We start from the raw sequence: 17234 nt of genomic DNA, 5'->3' as shown, positions 1-17234 counted from the left end.
CGACCTCTGGCTTGTCTGTTTGTTGGGAATAGGGTGGGGGCAGAAGAGGGAGCCAGGGCTCCTGGACCCCCCTCTTCTGCTCTGGGAAAGGGGGGGCATTTGAGCGGCTCACTTGTCACACTTGGTGGATCGAAAGCAGGCTCCCCCAATCTCAGCCCTCCATATGTTTTTGGCCTACAACTCCCATCATCCCTACGGTAGCTAGCAGGAACCAGTGGCCAAGGATGATGGGAATTGTAGTCTGAGGAAGCCTGATCTAGAACAGCGTTTCTCAACCGCTGTCGCGAGACGCTGGCTGGTGTGCCGCGACGTGCGGCGACGAGAAGGGCGATTTGCATTGTCATGTGCCTGGCGGCTGCCAATACACAATGCTGACACGCCGGAAAGCAATATTTCTCCTCCTCTTTCCCAAAGCTCAGTGCAAACGAGCCTGGCGGCCGCCAATACACAACACTGACCCGCTGGACGGCTTGTGAAGCCTTATTACAGGAGATTGCAACCAACACAGCAATTGGCAAGTGTTTCTTACAGTCATAATTATAGTCAATATAGGGCGGCACAGAGTTAAATTTTTTAACTTTTTTAATGGTGGTGTGCCTCATGATTTTTTTCACGGAACAAGTGTGCCGTGGCCCAAAAAAGGTTGAGAAACACTGATCTAGAAGAGTTGTCCCCATCTCATCCTCTGAAGTCCCTGTGCCCCCATTTCTCGGTGGAACGTGGATTTAATTATCTGCATTTGTGTCCAACATATTTCTCCTACATATTTCTCCTTTCTCCTGCTTTAATTCCCGCAACAAGAAGCCTGTGAGTTCTAGGGTAAGGAGAGAGAGAGAGAGGGAGAAATAAACTTCTAAGGGATCCCCAGGGATCATCTAGTCCAACCCCCTGCAATCCATGACAGATGGACAGGCACTGAACCTTTGCTCAAAAACCTCCAAGGAAGGAGAGTCCACCGCCTTCTGAGAGAATCTGTTCCACTGTCAAACAGCTCAAAAAGTTCCTCCTGATGTTTAGTCAGAATTTCCTTTCTCCTAACTTTTGTTTTGTTTGGAAGCCATTGGTTTGGGTTCGAGTCATGCCCTCCAGAGCAGGAGAAAAAATGTTTGCTCTATGTTCCGTGTGACAGCCCTTGAGATATTGGAAGATGGCTCTCATATCTCCTCTCAGTTTCCTCTTTTCCAGGCTAAACATACCCTGCTCCTTCAACCGTTCCTCATCAGGCTCGGTTTCCAGACCCTTGACCATCTTGGTTGCCCTCCTCTGCATTCCAGCTTGTCAACATCCTTCAAGCTGGGTAAAGACTCCAGGTGGGATCTGACCAAGGCAGGCATCCCCAAACTGCGGCCCTCCAGATATTTTGGCCTACAACTCCCATGATCCCTAGCTAACAGGACCAGTGGTTGGGGAAGAGGGGAATTGTAGTCCAAAACATCTGGAGGGCTGAAGTTTGGGGATGCCTGGACCAAGGCAATAAAACATTTCCAAAATTGCCGCTGCACATTTAAACCGGCACGTGCAAGTTTGCTGCGCTAAATGGCCCTAAATGATTGCTGACCTGGATGCTCCCAGGACAGTATAAATCCCTGGACTTTGTTTACAGGTAGGTAGCCGTGTTGGTCTGAGTCAAAACAAAATAAAAAAATTCCTTCAGTAGCACCTTAAAGGTAAAGGGGCCCCTGACCATCAGGTCCAGTCGTGTCCGACTCTGGGGTGCGGCGCTCATCTCGTTCTATAGGCCAAGGGAGCTGGCGTTTGTCCGCAGACAGCTTCCGGGTCATGTGGCCAGCATGACAAAGCTGCTTCTGGCGAACCAGAGCAGCGCACGGAAACGCTGTTTACCTTCCCGCCGCAGCGGTCCCTATTTATCTACTTGCACTTTGATGTGCTTTCGAACTGCTAGGTGGGCAGGAGCTGGGACCGAGCAACGGGAGCTCACCCCGTTGCAGGAATTCGAACCACCGACCTTCTGATCAGCAAGCCCTAGACTCTGTGGTTTAACCCACAGTGCCACCTGGGTCCCCCAGTAGCACCTTAAAGACCAACTAAGTTTTTATTTTGGTATGATAAAATACCAAAAAGTAAAATAGCCTTTTTAAAAAAAAAGTAAAATAGCCTTTATTTCAATTTCATAACACAAATACTAAAATACCAAAATACTCTGGTTTCACCTCAGATCATATAAATCTTTCGCCTTTTACAAAATAAAAACTTAATTGGTCTTTAAGGTGCTACTGAAGGAATTTTTAATTTTGTTTCCCTGGACTTTGGTTTAGGAAAAGGGTGTGCAGAGGTTCAGGCAGGAAAAGGGACGCAGGGTGGTCCCCTTGAACTGACTTGGGAAGGTGTGACGAACAAGTACGAGAGATGGCTAAGCATGCCGAGGGATCCTGGGCTGTAGAAAGGAGAGAAAAACCTAATTTCGGCAAGCCGCAGAGCTGCATTTTAATGATGGCCCAGAACAACTTGGCAAACATCGAAACACTGAAGAGTTCTCCTGACCATGTAGAGAGAGCGCTTCCCTCAGCAGGGAGCAATCGCTCAGCTGGGCTTCGGGAAAGCGACTTTGAGGGTGGCGAGCATCACTTTAAAAAAGGAACCAGCGAGTGGGGCAGGGTGGCCAGAGGGAGAGAGGCTGTGGGGGCTGGATTATTTGGTACCGCAAAGAGCTGCCTCAAGAAGGGGACCTGCTGGGACCTCACTGGCAACGGGAGGCATCCAACTGATTTGGGGCCCAAAGCACACCAAACCAGGTATATCAGGGCAGAGAAAAGGGACTATGGAACTCCCTGCCACAGGAGGCTGGGATGGCCACCAACTTGGATGGCTTAAAAAAAGAAGGATTTGGTAGATTCATGGAGGAGGAGGAGACTATTGAGGGCTCCACCTTCACAATTTGTGTGGCTCACTCAGATTAAACAATAAAGAAACCTTTTGAGTAGTTTAAAAAGATGCCCCTAATGGGAAAGAAGCAGGTTTTTTATTAAATGTTTTTGTGTTTGTGTGTGCCTGCAATTAATTGCATCAGCGCTAGGTGGCAGCAAATCCTTGGGTTGATGACTCTTCCAACAAGCGGCCAAACACTTTCAGACGGCAGAATCCCGGCAATGTCCCAGAAATTGCAGACGTAAGGCAACGCTAAGCTGGATCCAAGTCCCTGGATCCAAGTTCATTCATGCAGCCGAATTCATGAAACTCAAAACCCCCAACTGGATTTTGGATAGATGTGCGATTTGTTGTTACTGCTTTGAAATTTATTTCTCAGCAGGTCGTGTGAACAGCTAGTCCGAACAATGTTTTTAATAGGGCGGGGGGCACTGGGGATGAGTTTACAGAACTGGGGTGCGGGTGGCCCCAAAATATTTGGGAACGGACTGGTTTAAAGCATCTGAGCGGCACCTGTGGAAACCTCGAAAGGTTGAGGATGGAGAGCTGAGAAAGGCAGACCAAATGGGGAGCAAGTTATGTAAAGCAAGAGGAATTATGCATGCATGTTAATAATATGTACAAGGTGCAGAATAGGGATGCGTGACGACCCAGCTGTTTGTCTGGGGGAGGGCAGTGAAGCCCCATGCCTGGTTGTGGGTCCAGCGCCAGGGCTGAGCACCTCTTTCTGGTCCTGTGCCCGGAGAAGGAAGCTATCCTCCAGCTAGCGAGGGAGGAGCCTGAACTCGAAGGGGCGGGGCACATTGCCCAGGCCTGTGCATTGGGGCGACAGGTCGATCTCCGCAGGGGGGACCATGGGGTGGAGGCTGAAGTGCTGGAGGATAGTGGTGAGGAAGAGGAAGATCTCCATCCGGGCCAGGCCGGCCCCCAGGCAAATGCGCTTCCCTGCAGGCGAGGAGCAAAGAACAGGGTTTAGAATCTGCACCCCCGATTCCCAGAAGGAAGCGCGGAAAGGGGTCAAGGGTGGGCTGGAGAGTGTGAAGAATCCCAGACTCCAGGAATTGCAGAGTTGGGAGGGACCACAAGGGTCATCTAGCACAACCCTCTCAAGGCACGAATCCTTTGCCCAACATGGGGCTCGAACCCACCACCCTGAGATTAGGAGTCTCATCTACTGACAGAGCTAATCCAGAATGTGGCAGTTAAGACTGGTGACTGGGAGCGGCCGCCGAGAGCACATAAGACCGGTCCTGAAAGACTTACATTGGCTCCCTGTACGTTTCCGGCCACAATTCAAAGTGTTGGTGCTGACCTTGAAAGCCCTAAATGGCCTCAGTCCTGTATACCTGAAGGAGCGTCTCCACCCCCATTGTTCAGCCCGGACACTTGAGGTCCAGCTCAAAGAGCCTTCTGGTGGTTCCCTCACTGCGAAAAGTGAAGCTACAGGGAACCAGGCAGAGGGTCTTCTTGGTAGTGGCTCCCGCCCCTTGGAACACCCTGCCATCATATGTCAAAGAAATAAGTATCTATCTGACGTTTAGAAGACATCTGAAGGCAGCCCTGTTTAGGGGAGGTTTAATGACTGAAGTTGAATGTATTTTTAATCTCTTGTTGGAAGTCACCCAGAGTGGCTGGGAAAACCCAGCCAGATGGGCGGGAAAATAAATAATAATAATAATAATAATAATCTATTGGCCTTCCCCAATCTCTATAAAATTATGCTTAGTGTTGAGAAAGTGGATTGATAAACATCTCCCTCTCTCGTAATACTCTGGCAATGCGGTTCAGTGTTGGAAGGTTCAGGTCAGATCAAAGCAAGTCCTTCATGCAGCACATTGTTGAACTATGGAACTCCCTGCCACAAGAGACCCGGGTGGCCACCGACCCAGATGGCTTGAAAAGAGGATTGGGCAAATTCATGAAGGAGGAGAGGGCTCTCGATGACTACCAGCCAAGTTGGTTATGCCCAACTTTCCTGGTCAGAGGCAACGATGCTTCTGAATCCCAGGTCTGGTTTCGCCTCACCTGAGCATAAGGCAGCTGTTACCCACCGATTGCCACATGCTTGGAGGCATATCAGACTTTCAGCAAGCCAGTTAGGAGGAGATGGTCTCTCGCCACATCTCCAAACACGACATCGATTGTCATTCATTCACTTGGAAGGTTTAAGACCAAGCAGTGTGCAAGCAAAATTATGGGTAAACCATAGCGAAAATCCACCTCCCTCAGAGACACTAGCAGCTGCATGTTGCGCTATAGTTTTTTCCCCAAAATCTTTCATTGCTCTTGTGCAAACTTTGTTCAGCTAAGGACCACTGTTGTGCAAGGCTTCAATAACACACACACACGTATCTTTAAATCCATACTGCTCATTAGGAAATGCAGCGGCTTTTTCTTGTGCACTTCCTGCGGCACCAGTGGAAGGAAAAGGCATTGGAGGAATGAACATAAAAGAGCATAAGAAGTGCTTGCTGGATCAGGCTAATGGCCTACCGAGTCCCAACCAAACGCCGCTGGGAAACCTCCAGGCAGGACCGGCAACTTGTGCTCAGAAGCATTTCCTTCCACATCAACTTCATGGATGCTGTGTTTATGTAACACGAACACAGCAGACCAACTGACTGCTCTATTTCTCGAGCATCGTGACACCTCCCTTGTCTTACAGTTGATTAAGGAAGCAAAGGTATCGATCCAAACTACACCTTGTTTTAATTTTTGCAACCCACCCCGGGACCTTTCTGGGTACCGAACCTCCTCCGAACCACCCCGCTCCGCTTCCCTACCTGGGGCGAAAGGCATGAAGGCGTTGCTGCTTTTGAAGGCGCCGTTTCCATCCAGGAAGTTGGCTGGGTTGAAGGCTGTGGGGTCCTTGAACTGGGTTGGGTCATAGTGTACTGAGCTCAGGAGAGGAATCACGTTGGTGCCCTGTGGTGAGATTTGGCAGGGAGAGAGAACGGGAGTTGTTAGGATTGTGGGAGGAAAAGGGAAAGAGAGAGGAGTCATGGGAAATGCTGAGAGCCGCTGGAGAGACAGCAGTCTTGACATTTTGGAGATGGAAGGGGCTTCCAGACAGTCAGGTCACGGGCAATTTTCTGTTTTACTGACCAAGTTTCCCTCATAAAGGGAAGAGATCCAAATTAAATGGGTGGTGAGAAAGTAAGAACAAAAGGAGCGCCTGCTGGATCAGGCCAGGGCCCCACCTAGCCCAGCATCCTCTTTTCACAGCGGCCAAATACCTCCAAGAACTTAGGAATGCAGATAGACTGCCTCTGCAGCTGGAGGTTCTATAAGAGCGTAAGAAGAGCCTGTCTGCTGGATCAGGCCAAAGGGGGCCCATGTAATCCAGCATCCTGTTCTCACAGTGGCCGACCAGATTCCTGTGGGAAACCCACAAGCAGGATTCGAACACAAGAGCAACTCTCCCCTCTGGTGGTTTCCAGCAATTCAGAAGCATTGCTGCCTCCCGACTGTGGAGGGCAGAGCCGAGCCCTTGACCTGCTCTGAGTCAGAGTCTGCATGTTGGGCATCTGGCACCCTTCAGATGTTGCTGAAATCCACAGGCTGGGAGCCCCCACAGCCAGCATGGCCAATGGTCACAGCATCACAGAACTGGAAAGCTTGAAGGGGTCCCAAGGGTCCTCTAGTCCAACCCTGTGTGATGCAGCTGGGGTGGGAGGGGGAAGTTTGACATCCAGCAACCTTCACCCAGTGAAGGAAACTGGGTGGGGGTTCTTCTTCTGGCCTTGGGCACCTCGGGCAGCAGGAAGCCCCTGAAGGGGGTGTCGCGGGTGACGGCGCGAGGGAGCCCCATGGGCAGGATGGTGATGTAGCGCTGGATCTCGTAGAGGACGGCCTCCGTGTAGGGCATGTGCTTGCGGTCAGCCAGGCAGGGGGGGCGGTCCGGCCCGATCACGTGGTCAATCTCCTGGTGGACTCGAGCTGCAGGGAGATGGAGGAGGAAGAGGAGGAGGTGATGGTTCTCGAACCCAGTCCCTGAACTCACAGAATCATAGAGTTGGAAGGGACCCCCAGGGGTCATCCAGTCCAATCCCCTGCGATGCAGGAAACTCCACGAAAGCATTCCTGGCAAGCGGCCATCTGACCTCTGCTTAAAAACCGCAAAGGAAGGAGAGTTTTTATATGTTGTATATCACTGTTATCATTATCATTTTTGTTTATATTCGTTCAGCCAGGACACTGAGATCCGGCGCCGAGGGCCTTCTGGCGGTTCCCTCACTGCAAGAAGCAAAGCTACAGGGAACCAGGCAGAGGGCCTTCTTGGTAGGGACGCCCTCCCATCAGAGGTCAGAGAGATAAACTACCTGACATTTAGAAAATACCTAAAGGCAGCCCTGTTTAGGGAAGTTTTTATCTGCGATATTTTAATGTATTTATTGTGTGTTGGAAGCCACCCAGAGTGGCGGGGGGGGGGGACCCGGCTAGATGGGTGGGGTATAAATTAATAAATTAATAATAATAATAATAATAATAATAATAATAATAATAATTTATTATTTATATTCCACTTTCCTCCCTGACTGGGTCTCAAGGCAGCTCATGCAAATTAAAATGAAACAGATGGAATTCAAAAAGCTAAGAATGTTGCCATTTTAAAGCCACTGAACTCTGATAGAAGCAAAGAAACTCCACCACACTCCTTGGTAGCAAATTCCACTGCCAAACAGCTCTTACTGTCAGGAAGTTCTTCCTAATGTTTAGGTGGAATCTTCTTTCTTGAAGTTTGAATCCATTGCTCCGTGTCCGCTTCTCTGGAGCAGCAGAAAACAATCTTTCTCCCTCCTCCATATGACATCCTTTCATATATTTGAGCATGGCAATCATATCACCCCTTAACCTTCTCTTCTCCAGGCTAAACATACCCAGCTCCCTAAGCCGTTCCTCATATAAGGCATCGTTTCCAGGCCTTTGACCATTTTCGTTGCCCTCTTCTGGACACGTTCCAGCTTGTCAGTATCCTCCTTGAACTGTGGTGCCCAGAACTGGACACAGTACTCCAGGTAAGGTCTGACCAGAGCAGGAGGAGGGGACCTTGTCCCCCACCCCTCCCCGGAGATGCTGCCAGGGACTGCACCTGCCGGGACCTTCTGCATGCCAAGCAAGTGCCCTGTATGCCCAGCCGCCTGCCGCCTGCCTTTTGCCGGCTTTCCTTTTGAAGCATTGTAGTGTTGGGGGGGTACCCAAACGGCCATCCGGTCCAACCCCCCCCCCCTGCAATGTGGGGATTGCAGCTCCCTGCCCCTCACCTGCCACTTCGGGGTACTTCATGAGGATGAGGAAGCTGTAGCGCAGTGTGGTGCTGGTGGTTTCGGTGCCCCCGAAAAACAGGTTGTGGGTGGTCATCACCAGTGTCTCTGTGTGGAAGTAGCTCAGAGGGTCTTGCTTCTCCTGAAAGAGACCAGAGGGGAGGCGGCATGCGCAAGGATGGATTGTAGATTGTGTTCTCCTGCGGGGGAAAGCTTGGCAGAGGGCCTTCTCGGTAGTGGCACCCACCCTGTGGAATGCCCTCCCACTAGAGGTCAAAGAGAACAATTACCAGACCTTTAGAAGGCATCTCAAGGCAGCCCTGTTTAGGGAAGCTTTTAATGTTTGATGGATTTCTGTATTTTAGAATTTCTGTTTTTTTTGGAAGCCGCCCAGAGTGGCTGGGGGAACCCGGCCAGATGGGCGGGGTATAAATAATAAATTATTATTATTATTATTATTATTGGCTCCCCCCTCCCTTTTGATATCGCAGGGAGCTGGGCTATATGAGCCCTGGGGGTGCCCTCCAGTTCTGCAGTTCTCTGATTCTATATGCCCACTTGACCGCTTTGATTGGCATGACTACGGGTGCCATGTAACCCCCATTCCGCATCTGCAAGAAATCGGCCTTTTAGTGTGGCAGCACCTAGAATCATAGAATCATAGAGTTGGAAGATACCACAAGGGCCATCCAGTCCAACCCCCTGCCGAGCAGGAAACACCATCAAAGCATTCTTGACATATGCCTGTCAAGCCTCTGCTTAAAGACCTCCAAAGAAGGAGACTCCACCACACTCCTTGGTAGCAAATTCCACTGCCGAACAGCTCTTACTTTCAGGAAGTTCTTCCTAATGTTTAGGTGGAATCCTCTTTCTTGTAGTTTGAATCCATTGCTCCGTGTCCGCTTCTCTGGAGCAGCAGAAAACAACCTTTCACCCTCCTCTATATGACATCCTTTTATATATTTGAACATGGCTATCATATCACCCCTTAACCTTCTCTTCTCCAGGCTAAACATACCCAGCTCCCTAAGCCGTTCCTCATAAGGCATCGTTTCCAGGCCTTTGACCATTTTGGTTGCCCTCTTCTGGACACGTTCCAGCTTGTCAGTATCCTTCTTGAACTGTGGTGCCCAGAACTGGACACAGTACTCCAGGTGAGGTCTGACCAGAGCAGAATACAGTGGTACTATTACTTCCCTTGATCTAGACGCTATACTTCTATTGATGCAGCCCAGAATTGCATTGGCTTTTTTAGCTGCTGCATCACACTGTTGACTCATGTCAAGTTTGTGGTCTACCAGGACTCCTAGATCCTTTTCACATGTACTGCTCTCAAGCCAGGTGTCTCCCATCCTGAACTTTGGAACTCCCTGCCAATTGACACCAGCCAGGCACCGCCTTTGCACTTGTTTAGGCAAGCCTTACCCAGATGTTTAGAAATCCGATCCATTGCTAGTTTAACTTTTACAATGTCTTAAACAATTGATTTTTTAAAAAAACTACGGTAATAATTCTATTGTTTCTTCTTCTTTTCTTTTTTTTGTAAACCACTTGGAGGTTTGCTTGGTTCCTTTTTCCTAATACAGTGTGCCTGAATTTTACGAATCAAATAAATGAATAGTAGACAAGGCGCTGATCTGATAGCCTGCTGGCAGCCTCAGGGCAGGGTTTCTACCCCAAACGAATTGAGCAGCAGGGGTGATGGCTGGTGGGTGGGTGTCCTGGGGGGGCAGATGGACCCCCCTTCTTGGAGGTACCTGCTCCATGCGGATGAGGAAGCAGTCGATGAAGTCCTGCGGGGCGCCGGGGTCCAGATCCTTTTGGTGGCATCGAATGCGCTCTGTGATAAACTGACGCAGTTTCTCAAAGTTGCGGAAGATTTTGTGATGGGGCCCTGGCAGGACATCCATGAGGCTGGGGAAGATGTTGTAGAGCTGGGGAAATGGGGAGAAGGAGAGGTAATAATAATAATAATAACGATGATGATGATGATGATAATACTAATAATAATATAATTATTTATGCCCTGCCTCTCAATTTTATGATTCTATGATCCTACTTTTATTTGATGTGACATTTGTTATCCTACTGTGTCATGTTATAAATAAATATAGGTAAATAATAATAACCCCAATGGGAGCTGCCTCATTCTCAAAGAGGCAATATATTGGAACCTTGGAAGTGACAGTCATTTTCACCCAACATCAATTTTCCTTTAGAGTCAGGTGGGGAAAAAACACCCTGAGGGACCTGATTTGTTCAGTATGATGGCTTTTAACCAGAGGCCCTCTGTCGGGGATATTCCCTAGCTGTGATTCCTATATTGCAGAAGGTTGGACTAGATGAACAACAAGAAGAAGAAGAGTTTGAATTTGATACCCCGCTTTATAACTACCCTAAGGAGTCTCAAAGCGGCTAACATTCTCCTTTCCCTTCCTCCCCCACAACAAACACTCTGTGAGGTGAGTGGGGCTGAGAGACTTCAGAGAAGTGTGACCAGCCCAAGGTCACCCAGCAGCTGCATGTGGAGGAGCGGAGACACGAACCCGGTTCCCCAGATTACGAGTCCACCGCTCTTAACCACTACAGCACACTGGCTCTCAGCAAGTTGACTCTTGTTGTCCCTTCCAGCTCTACGATTCTGTGAGTTACAGCCCCAAAGGGGTGGAGAGCAGCAAGTCGGTCTCCTCCGATGCTTGGACCCACCCTCTTCCCAGGCCCCACCTCACCTCCCCCCAGATGGAGCTCATGATCTTGAAGTTCTCGTTGAAGTGGTCCAGGAGGGTGAGGAAGTCGGTGTCTTGGTATTCGTAGCGCTGGCCAAACACCACAGCACAGATGACGTTGGAGACGGCCCGGCAAATGGGGTTGATGGGGTCGAAGGGAGCCCCTGCACGGAGAGAGGAAGAGGATGAGGAGTCCTTGAGGGGGGGCCAGAGGGGCTCCTTCCTTGGAGGACCTCAAAGCGAGCAGGCAAGGAGACCCTTGGCCACAGCTCCACCCTCCCTCTCGAGAGCACCCCTGGGGCCATGGGGTGTGACCAATCCTGCGACCAGCCCTGCCCTTGGAGCGGGTCTCTCTGCATCTAAAAGAGGCTCAGCCCTGCCGGCACCCTTCCCGCATCTCTTGCCAGGTGAGCTGCCGACAGAACGGAGCCTGCACCTCAAATCACTGCTCTGAAAAATGGGGAAAGTCATAGAGAGAGCCTAAGAACACCAGAAGAGCCTGGGGGCTGGATCAAGCCAGAGGGGGCCCATCTAGGCCAGCATCCCATTCTCACATAGAACCTAGGAATCAAGATAGACTGCCTCTGGCGCTGGAGGTTCCATAAGAACAAAAGAAGAGCTTGCCGCATCAGGCCAAAGGGAGCCCATCTAGTCTGGCATCCTTATCTCCAACCATGGAGGCAGAGCAAAGCCATCTCCTCTTCCGAAATCCTCTCTCGCCTCCCTCTCCTGCCCACCAGGCGAGGACTCACCACCAGTTTTCTGGAACTCCTGGACCAGGAACTGGGCCTCCTCCTGGATCCGGCTTTCAATGCTGCTCGTTCCCATTCCAAAGTTCTTCAGGGTGTGCAGAGCGAAGCGGCGGAGGACCTTCCACTTCTCCCCGTTGGAGAAGGCGATGCCTGCAGGAATCATGGGGAGCTGTGGGTTGAGTGGGGCACAGAGGGGGGTCTGGGTGGTTGGTCTCCCTGCCCAAAGCTGATTTCCTCCCTTTCGCTCCAAGGGGACATCCGAAGACCTTCCTGAGGGGCTGCCCATCTGGAAGTCAAGGTGAGGAGTGGCTTGGGAGGCCATGACAGCCAGGGGTGGCTAATTGATGCCTCCTGCCCACGTTACAACTCCCCTCCTCTCCCTTTACCCTTGGCTGTGCGGGTTGCCGGGAGATGTAGTTCAGCAACCTCTGGAACAGTAGAACCGTAGAGTTGTAAGGGATTCCAAGCTTCATCTAGGACAAACCTCTGTAATGTAGGAATCTCAGCTGAAGCATCCATGGCAGATGGCCATCCAACTTCTGCTTAAAAAGCTCCAAGGAAGGAGAGTCCACAATCGCCAAAGGGAGAATGTTCTACTATTGAACAGCTCTTACTGTCAGAAAGTTTACCCATATGTCTAGTCGGAATCTTCTTTCCTGCAGCTTGAAGCCATTGGTTTGAGTCCTAACTTCCAGAGCAGGAGAAAACAAGCTTGCTCCGTCCTCTATGGGACAGCCCTTGAGATATCTGAAGACAGCTCTCATATCTCCTCTCAGTCTCCTCTTTTCTAGGCTAAACATACCTAGCTCCTTCAACCGTTCCTCATAAGGCTTGGTTTCCAGGCCCTTGATCATCTTGATCACCCTCCTCTGCTCACCTTCCAGTTTGCAAACACCCTTCTTAAATTGTGGTGCCCAGGACTGGACACAGCACTCCACGTGTGGTCTGACCAAGGCAGAAGAGAGAAATACTATCACTTCCCTTGATCTGGACACTAGACTTCTGTTGATGCAGCCTAGAACAGCATCAGCTTTTTTTGTTGCTGCATCACACGGTGGACTCATGTTCAGCTTGTGGTCCACCAAGACTCCGAGATCCTTTCCACAAGCCAGGTGTCCCCCAGTCATTGATGAACACCCTGGAGCTGACCCCTCTTTCATGTCCTTCTGGTAAGAGTTGTTTGAGAGCCAGAAAGAGGTTGCCTGCGGGGTGGCGGTGGCGGCAGAGGTCCAGGGCTGTCCCTCCCTGGGGATATTTCAGCAGAGGGTGGAGAGAGATATTTTGGAGATGCTGGGATGGCCAGATCCTATCTTGCAGATCCTGCACTGAGCTTGGTCCTAGACAACCCTTTTAACTCTACCCCATTGCTGTCTTTAAATCTACCCCTCTGGCCGCTGGCACTGAAGTGACCTCCTTAGCTAGCTGACCTTTGGGGTGGGGGCCGTCTTCTTACCATTGCCCCTGGTGAAGCGATAGAAGACTGGGAAGTCCCCACGGCCACTGAAGTCATCCGCCTGGTCCACCAAGGCCTCCTTGACCGCCTGGTATCCACAGAGGACCACGCAAGGCAGTGACCCCAAGTGGACGGTATAGATGGGGCCATAGCTCTCGCTGAGCTGCGAAAGGGAAGAACAGGACACGGGATTTGAATCACAGAATCATAGGAACGTTAAGAGCCTGGCTCCTGGATTAGGCCAATGGCCCACCTGGTCCAGCATCCTGTTCTCACAGTGCCCAACCAGATGCCCATTACGCAAGCAGGATTTCAGCAGCAGACCCCCTCTCCCCTCCTGTAGTTTTCAGCAACTGGGGTTCAGAAGCATCGCTGCCTGAAAATGATTTACAGATGGTATTTAACTCTGAGTAGACTTGCTAAAATGTTTAAGGCTGAATCAGATAAATCCTAGAGATGCGATGAGGCTGAGGGTACGTTCTGTCTCATGTGGCAGACTTGTAAAATGGTAAAAGAATATTGGGAAATAATTTATAACGAATTGAAAAAAATGTTTAAAAACACTTTTCTAAAAAGACCAGAGTCTTTTTTTTGTTGGGGATAATTCAGATGGAAATTCCCAGGTGTCAAAGAAGAAGAAGAAGAAGAAGAAGAAGAAGAAGAAGAAGAAGAAGAAGAAGAAGAAGAAGAGGCTACTTATGTATGCTACTACTGCGGCCCGTGTTTTGTTAGCCCCAAAATGGAAAACGGGTGAGGAGAAGAATGGGAACTTAAACTGATGGAAGGCACGCAGCAGGCAGACTTAACTTATAGAATAAGAGAACAAGGAGAATATACGTTTAAAGAAGAGTGAAAAATGTTTTGTTGTTGTTTAGTCGTTTAGTCGTGTCCGACTCTTCGTGACCCCATGGACCATAGCACGCCAGGCACTCCTGTCTTGCACTGCCTCCCGCAGTTTGGTCAAACTCATGTTCATAGCTTCGAGAACACTGTCCAACCATCTTGTCCTCTGTCGTCCCCTTCTCCTAGTGCCCTCAATCTTTCCCAACATCAGGGTCTTTTCCAGGGAGTCTTCTCTTCTCATGAGGTGGCCAAAGTATTGGAGCCTCAGCTTCACGATCTGTCCTTCCAGGGAGCACTCAGGGCTGATTTCCTTAAGGATGGATAGGTTTGATCTTCTTGCAGTCCATGGGACTCTCAAGAGTCTCCTCCAGCACCATAATTCAAAAGCATCAATTCTTCGGCGATCAGCCTTCTTTATGGTCCAGCTCTCACTTCCAGTAGTGATGTATGGAAAAATGTTTAATGGGTGAAAATTGTGTACATTTGCAAATGTTGGCAGCATTAAGATAAATTCAACAGTGTAAATAAGTTTTGACGCATATAAAAAATGAGATATTGAATGGCTTAGTTTATGTAAAATATGCAGGGATCTATGGCATGCAAATTGAACCATGGAAGGAGAAGAGGGGAAGTCATTGATATTTTAAGGTGGTTGAAATGAATAGTCTAAAATGTAAAATAGAAAAACTTAATGAAAATTATATATCTATATAAAGAAACATCACTGCTCCTAATTGTAGAGCTGGAAGGGACCCCCGCCCCTCGCAACTCCAACTCTGCAATTCTATGATTCTATGATGGTGTGCCAATGTGATACTTGATCGCAATGGGAAGGACACTGAAGGCTCACCTGGGATTAATCTTTAACGAAAGGCCCATATCACATTTCTTGGCCCAGAAACTTCTGTTGCTCAACCCTAATTGCTCAAGGTAATACTTCTTCTCGGATTATATGGATTCACCCATCTCTTTCAGATTTCACTCTGTTTTGGCAAGACTAGAAACTCCCTGGGGCTGCTTTGTACGTACCTCTGTTCACACAGCCAGGCACTGCATCCCCATTGCTCTGACTGTGAAGTCCGACTGGGCAAACTGCACAGACCGGAATCATCAACTAAGTCAGCTGTTTAGCCAGGCTTTAAGTCATGAAAAGGAAGATTCCCCAGCTGATTATGCCTCCCAAAACCTCTTTTATCTAATCCCAGATGCTGACTCACTTTCCAAATGATGAGGGAAAAGGTGGGTGGGAGACAGTGACTCCCCTTCCCCATTCTAGACAAATGATGTCGGCTTGTCGGCTTCTGGCAATGGTAGCCAAGATGGGCCACCTCTGCCTCCCCCTGGTATTTTGAGCCATGGCTTGGCTGTAGTTACTGAATCAAAGAATCATAGCATTGTAGAGTTGGAAGGGACCCCAAGGGTCATCTAGCCCAACCCCCTGCAATGCAGGAATATCAGCTAAAGCACCCCTGACAGGGGCCCCTCCAACCTATACTAAAGACCCTCCAAGGAAGTCCACCCCCTTCCAAGGGAGTCCGTTCCCCGGTCGAACAGCTCTCACTGTCATAAAGTTCTTCCTGGTGTTTAGTCGGAATCTCCTTTCTTGTAACTCGAAGTCATGGGTTTGAGTCCTACCCTCCAGAGCAGGAGAAAACAAGCTTGCTCCACCTTCCACGGGACAGCCCTTCAGATATTTGAAGGTGGCCCTCTCCTATCTCCTCTCACCCAGTCTGAGCAGTGGCCTGGCTGTGATTACGGAAAGCAGAAGGCAATCCTCCCAGGTTGAGTGTTCATGACTTCGCAGCTGCTGGCTCCGAATAAAATGCATGCCTCGAATTGTACTCTGGCTGTTTTGCAGAGTCAGAGTGACCCCCTGCAAGAGGCCCTGGGCTCTTTGGAGGAAGCTCTCATGGCTAAACCGGTTTCAAAGGTGTTTGGGGTCCCCAGGTCTGCCGTGAATGATGACAGGTCTGGAGTTTCGCTCAAGCACGAAACTCAACCATTTAAGTTACCCCTGGAAATAAAGAGGGGGGGGGGAAGAGGTTGTCTCTTACCTTCTCCAGAGATCGGTGCATTTCTTTGGGGTCTAACTGGAAGAGGTTGCCTACGAAAGGCAGCGGGGCTGGGCCAGGGGGCATCTTCCCACTTTTCCTGCTCCCCCTTTTTCCATTCAGATACAAAAGCAAGCAGGAAAGGCAGAGCAGCAGCAAGGCTGGGGTGAGAGCCCCGCTGAGGTCCATGGCAGCAGAGAGAGGATGTGAACTGGACTTTGCCCTGTACACTAAATATATGGGTGTGTATATATTCCCCCCCCCTGTATTTTACTCCTGACGTTTATGACTGTTTACGGTCCTGCAGGGGCCTGGAGCCGTCTCTCCCCTGCAGGGCTGTAGGGAAGGTCTGGCAGGGATCCACATGGCCCGTCCGGCTTTCCAGCCCCCCAACAGGACGTTGTAAATCAGCCAAGCCGGTGGGGAAAGGCACCCAACTCCACCTTCAGCTCTCGCTCTCGACTTGGGAAATATTTGTTCACATTACCAGCTTCTACAACCCTGGAGGGCTGCCAAAGCAGGATATTTGTGCCATGCACACTTTGCAGAATCGCAGGCGTTTGGAGGGGGGGTGGGGTGGCAGGAGAGAAGGTTGAGTTACGGCTCATGGCGTCCTGATAGACTTCTGGTTTTCATTTCACTTGACTTTCCACACCCCACTTTCCCCATTTTAGCCCCACTTCACAGGCCCCACCCGGACCCTGGAAACCTTAAGAACACCAGGAGAACCTGGCTGCTGTGCTGGTTCAGGCCAAAGTGTTAAGTCCAGCATCCGGTTCTGAAATATACTCGGAGTCGAGAGTGAATTTCATGCTCTTTATTCAGCTCTTAGTCATCAGGGAGAAGAGAAGAATGCCCCTTTCCCAAAACCATCTGCTTATATACATTATTTACACAATGGGCTTTGCGTGATTGGCTACTTCAGGGCTACACCTGTGGGCCAATCAGTTTGTGGATTGACTTCTGCCAGCAGCCTGATTGGCTGTTCCTGCAGGCCAATCAGGTTGCGGATTCACTTCTGCCAGCCACCTGATTGGCTGCTCCTGCAGGCCAATCAGGTTGCGGATTTACTTCCACCTGGAGTTGGATTGGGTGGCTCCTGCGGACCAATCAGACTGCTGATTCTGGATCCTATTGTTCTATGATTCAGCTCAGTACATAACAGGTTCCTACAGTGGCCAAATGCCACCCCCCCACAAGGACTGAAAAACCTAGATAGACTGCCTCTGGACCTGGAGGTTCCATGAGAATGTAAGAAA

At 49.9% G+C, this 17234-nt stretch overlaps 1 protein-coding gene across 2 annotated transcripts; it reads right to left on the bottom strand.

The window, feature by feature from the left end:
• Positions 1 to 2961: 2961 nt before the first annotated feature.
• Positions 2962 to 16438, bottom strand: LOC118087882 (cytochrome P450 2F5-like). Of its 2 annotated transcripts, XM_060275508.1 has the most exons (9): positions 15979 to 16435; positions 13082 to 13244; positions 11629 to 11778; positions 10880 to 11040; positions 9908 to 10084; positions 8151 to 8292; positions 6638 to 6825; positions 5670 to 5811; positions 2962 to 3831 (listed from the first exon to the last, which is right to left on the bottom strand). In XM_060275508.1, the coding sequence occupies exons 1-9, from the start codon at positions 16162 to 16164 to the stop codon at positions 3650 to 3652; spliced, it is 1491 nt and encodes a 496-aa protein (XP_060131491.1). In that variant the 5' UTR covers positions 16165 to 16435; the 3' UTR covers positions 2962 to 3649. The 2 variants fall into 2 exon arrangements, with proteins under 2 accessions (XP_060131491.1, XP_060131492.1); XM_060275509.1 differs by lacking the exon at positions 11629 to 11778 and having other exon boundaries at positions 15979 to 16438.
• Between the last annotated feature and the right edge of the window lie 796 nt (positions 16439 to 17234).

This window comes from Zootoca vivipara, chromosome 6 (assembly GCF_963506605.1).
Source record: "Zootoca vivipara chromosome 6, rZooViv1.1, whole genome shotgun sequence".
Classification (NCBI taxonomy): Eukaryota; Metazoa; Chordata; class Lepidosauria; order Squamata; family Lacertidae; genus Zootoca; species Zootoca vivipara.
The sequence above is the reverse complement of the archived record's forward strand: the minus strand, read 5'-3'. Positions and strand labels throughout refer to the sequence as shown.

Bases quoted from the DNA above. Each gene is read 5' to 3' on its own strand.
- LOC118087882 (XM_060275508.1), bottom strand. From the start codon at position 16,164: ATGGACCTCAGCGGGGCTCTCACCCCAGCCTTGCTGCTGCTCTGCCTT. The intron at 10,085-10,879 runs GTGAGGTGGGGC...CCATTTCCCCAG, and splicing joins TGAGCTCCATCTGGGGGGAG to CTCTACAACATCTTCCCCAG. The intron at 5,812-6,637 runs GTGCCCAAGGCC...ATCTCACCACAG, and splicing joins GGGGCTTCCTGCTGCCCGAG to GGCACCAACGTGATTCCTCT.